This window comes from Tauraco erythrolophus, chromosome 17, assembly GCF_009769465.1.
Source record: "Tauraco erythrolophus isolate bTauEry1 chromosome 17, bTauEry1.pri, whole genome shotgun sequence".
Lineage (NCBI taxonomy): Eukaryota > Metazoa > Chordata > Aves > Musophagiformes > Musophagidae > Tauraco > Tauraco erythrolophus.
Genome location: NC_141481.1, coordinates 17,915,790 through 17,920,084, shown reverse-complemented (window position 1 = coordinate 17,920,084; position 4,295 = coordinate 17,915,790). Strand labels below are relative to the sequence as shown.

Sequence of the window (4,295 nt, the reverse complement as noted above, 5' to 3'; positions counted from 1 at the left end):
GTCAGAAGGCAGCCTTGTTGTCTGCCACCCACTGACGGAAGGTGCGGGCCTTGGGGTTGAGTTTCATGGTCAGGTCCACGTTGCGGTCTGGCTTCAGGGCATAGAAACGGAACATATTGGCCATTTCCTTGGCGCCAGGGGTGCCACGTTTCTCAAAATCCGCAGGTGAGAGCTGCAAGAATAATTGGGGGGAAAAAAACAAAGTGTCATCACAGGGCAGAGGCTGCTGGGGGCCCTTCCTGTACATCACACAGGGAAGCTGAGGAGGGCGGCATTGGCTCAGCCTGCCAGGCTACTGCCACTGGTGAGGAGGGTGCTGCTGCTCTGTAAGTGATTTTAGTTGAGTTTGTGTGAAGAAAGCAGCAGCCATACAGTGTGAGGGCAAGGCCAAGGAAAGCCTTCGCCAGAGCACACTGGTGGGAGGTAGGATGGAGAAGACCAGTGTCTCTTGGTGGTGCTCCAGGAGTTCCCCCCAGTCCACCCTTCCTCCAGGTGCAGCTGGAGAACAAGGGGTGGGGAGAAATAAAAATAAAATAAAAAATAAAATCAGACAGTATGGATGCTCACAAGCTTGTTCTGGATCTGTCCCACACAAGCTGCCCCCCAAAGCCACAGCCCCCTGCCTGGCAGGGAACAGCCCAATCTGCCTGGAGCCGGTCCCTGGCTCTGGCACACAGCCGACCTGGGCACAGGCTCGGGCACACAATCTGCTCACCCCAGCAGCAGAGGCCCAGCACAGCTACGAGGGAGCCCTTCCCTGCACTGGGCACAAGCTGTGGCTAAGGGGGGTCTAGAAACACGGGCTTGGGAGATCTGGGCGAGCTCTGTAGAGTCTGAGCAACCCAGGCTGCCACCCGGCACTCCAGCCTTCCACTCACTTGGCATTCCAAGCCTTCCCTGCTTGGATCAAAGGGTGGACCATGGTGCTTCTGCACCGTGCTGGGAAGAAAAGAGCTGCTTATTTGTCCCTGGCAGAGCAGAACCTGCAGAGAGCATCAGAGCTGCGTCGCTGCTGCTGAGCTGCACTTTGCTCTCCGAGCAGAGAGCCACCGCGCCCCTCAGCCACTGCATCGGCTGCCTGATGGCAGCAGCACAGCCAAAGTACAAACAGAAACAAAAGTCACAGGGCACAGGGAGGCCAGGAGCGCTGTAACGGTGACACAGCAGGAGCGCTGTAACGGTGACACAGCAGGAGCGCTGTAACGGTGACACAGCAAAGCCCTGGGGACACACTGCTGAAGGGAAGGGCGCGCAGCAGAGACCTACCTGTTCCATAGGTGCCCAGCCCTACTGGCAAGTGCCAGGCCCTGGCTCTTCTGGAGACCTCCCGCTTCAGTTATCCCTCAGAGCCAGGCACAGACCTGCCCGGGCACACACGCGCGTTCCACGAGCGTGAGTTGTCTCAGAGACAATACTGACACGGCAGTTTTTGGTGCCAACATGTGCTCCAGCTGCACGCGAGGGCAGCGGCACTAATCCTGAACGCCAGTGCGGGGTTGTACCAAACCCGTACACTGGGCTACAAGGGGCCCTCCACCCCCGCAGCTCCCGACCTTGCTGCTGGGGCAGGACAGCACTTGTTTTGCCACTGCCGTCCGTGCTTGGCCCCCCAGCAGGACCCCCCGCTATTCCAGACCAACGGGAGAAGCCGGGCGTGCTGCTCCTTTGCTGCTGCCAGGCAGGGGTGCCCAGCAGCAGCCTGGCTCAGGCAGGGACCTGCAGAGGACCTAGATGTTGGGAAGGCACCAGGATCATCCCTCCACCACCTCACGGCAGGTTGCAGAGCCCTGAGCCAGCTTCCCCACCTCAAGAACATCCCCCACACCAAGGGACGCTTCCTACCTTGCTGGCTTTCACGGTCTTGCCCGTCTGCTGGGAGAAGACAGCAGCATACTCTGCCTCGGTGAGCTTGCCAGTGCTGAGCCCGATCACTTGGCCTATGTACGCCTCCGGGGACTTCAGCAGGGAAACGACAACAGGCCCAAAGTCCTGCACTGCCATCCCATCCATGGGAGTGTCCTCCATGGGCAGCGCTGTATGGGAGAGATTGATCCTGGTCAGAGCACAGCCCAGCTCCAGGGAGGTACAGCCAGGGTTTTTGGCACTCAGCCTCTGAACAAGAGGTGAGGAAGAGCCGAGAGAACCCATCAGCGCGGCAAACCTCGAGACCATCTGCAGAGCTCAGCTAAGAGACTGAGCGACCAGAGCAGCACCATGACTTGTCTGGATCTGCAGCCCCACCTCTGACCTCCAACATCCCTACTGCAGGGAGCTGGGGTGTCCAAAGACACTTTGGGATCTGCAGAGCTGCCCTCAGCACCCAAAACAGGACCAGGATCTCATTTATTTCTTGCAGGCCACCAAACAGGTCTGAAGGACTATAATGCAGCTGCAAATCGCTGTGGTGAAGCTGGCACAGGCCTCTCTTCTCCATCAGCACTACCGGTTTTTCCACCCCTCAGTGAGGCTCTGCACAGCAGGAGCAGATGAGAACTACAGGACAGTGACCTGGAGAGCAAGAGGTTCCATCTTACCCAGGGTAAAGGTATCTCCCTGCGGGACCTTCTGCGGCTTGAAGAAGGAGAGGAAGTTCTCAAAGTAGCACGGCAGCCGGATGATCGTGGTGGGAACGCCAATGTCCTGGAAGTACTCCTCCACCTCACCTTTGCTGTCAAAGTGGGGCACCTCCAGCTGGCCCCCGGTCAGCTTCTTCACGTTCTCCAGGCCGCTGTACACGACATGGCGCAGACCCAGGCGCTTTGACAGATCAGCAAGCCGCTTTCCCTGGGTGAAGGGTGAAACTGGCCATGAAGAGGGAAATGGCTCCCTTGGGACACAGGGCAGCTCTCACCATCCCCACAACCCACCCTTCCCCTCTGTTGCACTGGGCAGGAGGGCAGGAGCCAACACACGCCAGCTGAGCAAGCTCTTCTGCATCTGGCACCCCGAGCACTCAGCTGGAAGCAGGGCTGAGCAGACCCAGCGAGCCCTGAGAGTTGGCCAGGAGGAGTAGGGTCCTCTGCTTACACCATCCTACATTAGACAAGCCGCACACCCTGCAGCTTTGGTGCCAGCTCCTCCACCAAGCACACAAACACCAGCCCTAAAGATATGCTGGGCACACCATACCTGCCCTAACGTATCTTATCTTTAGTTTGCTGCCATCCAGGCTTGGCAATTGTGCCACCCTGTGAAACCTATCCAGGGGTGAACACTGCCCATAGGGAAAGCCCTGGGAGTTCTGGTACCACAGCACGTTTTGGCCCCAAAGCTGTAAGTAATGAGAACTACAGGACAGCAGGCAGTGACAGTCCTGACTCAGCCCTGGGAACGCTCTGTGGAGCTGCATCTTCCCTCTCCTGCTACTCTGACTCCCAGGCAGTGCTCTCTGCCACACCAAGTCTCACGGCATCTAACAGCTCCCTGAAGGCACCAGATCCTGGAGCCATGTGACTGCAAGGGAACAGGGAACAAGTTCTGGCTTTGCAAGACCTGGGACCCGGTTTGTTTGCAAAGCCTTGGAACTTTTCTGGACCGGGCGCTTGAACCGTCAAGACTGTTTCATGACCCCCACCCTGATGCCACATGGCTGTCCCTTGATTTCCCCCTCCCAGGCCGTTCTGCACGTGCTCCCAGTTAAAGCAAGCAGCGGTACCTGCGCGATTTCCCTCTCTTTGCTCAAGTGATCCCAGAAGTTGGTTACAACAAAGGCTCCATAAGCACCCGCCAAGGCCAGCTCCAGCGACGGCTCATCGTCCTGATCCGCCTTCACGATTTCAGCTCCCCTCTGCTTCAGCTCGTTGGCCTCCTTCTTCGCGGGGTCCCGCGTCACCGCGCGGACCTTGAAGGTCCCATCGTCCAGCAGAGCCCGGGCCACGGAGCCCCCCTGAGCCCCTGCAGGTGCAGACCCGTTCAGAGCCCCGGCTTCCCGCAGGGCTCTGCCCACAAAGGGAACTGGGACGAGCTGGGACTGGGAGACGGAGCTGCTCGGCCCCGTGCTCTCCCTGGGACACAAGGACCAACTCCCCCAGTGCGTCCTCCTGCCAGTCCCACCGCCTGCTCCCAGTGCTGCTGCTCCAGCCGGGCGGGCGCTTTCCAGGCGCCCTGAGCCCGCACGGTTCTCCTCCACGGCAGCAGGGCAGAGCGCTGCGGCACAGCCCGACCCTCGCCCTTCCCACCGGCCCGGCCCGGAGCCCGCCAGCATCCCGGGCAGGGCCGGGCTTTTCCCCGAGAACTCACCGGTTGCCCCGAACACCGTGATCAGTTTCCTCCCAGCCATGAGGCAGCGCGGGCGG

At 59.7% G+C, this 4,295-nt stretch overlaps 1 protein-coding gene across 1 annotated transcript; it reads right to left on the bottom strand.

Annotated features, from left to right (window-relative positions):
• On the bottom strand, positions 1-4,295 carry LOC104369705 (NmrA like redox sensor 1). The gene is made up of 5 exons (XM_086622122.1): positions 4,240-4,295; positions 3,656-3,894; positions 2,535-2,784; positions 1,843-2,033; positions 1-172 (listed from the first exon to the last, which is right to left on the bottom strand). The coding sequence occupies exons 1-5, from the start codon at positions 4,277-4,279 to the stop codon at positions 2-4; spliced, it is 891 nt and encodes a 296-aa protein (XP_086478248.1). The 5' UTR covers positions 4,280-4,295; the 3' UTR covers position 1.

Bases quoted from the DNA above. Each gene is read 5' to 3' on its own strand.
- LOC104369705 (XM_086622122.1), bottom strand. From the start codon at position 4,279: ATGGCTGGGAGGAAACTGATCACGGTGTTCGGGGCAACCG. The intron at 2,034-2,534 runs GTAAGATGGAAC...TCTCCCATACAG, and splicing joins GGGAGATACCTTTACCCTGG to CGCTGCCCATGGAGGACACT. The intron at 173-1,842 runs GTAGGAAGCGTC...TTATTCTTGCAG, and splicing joins AGACCGTGAAAGCCAGCAAG to CTCTCACCTGCGGATTTTGA.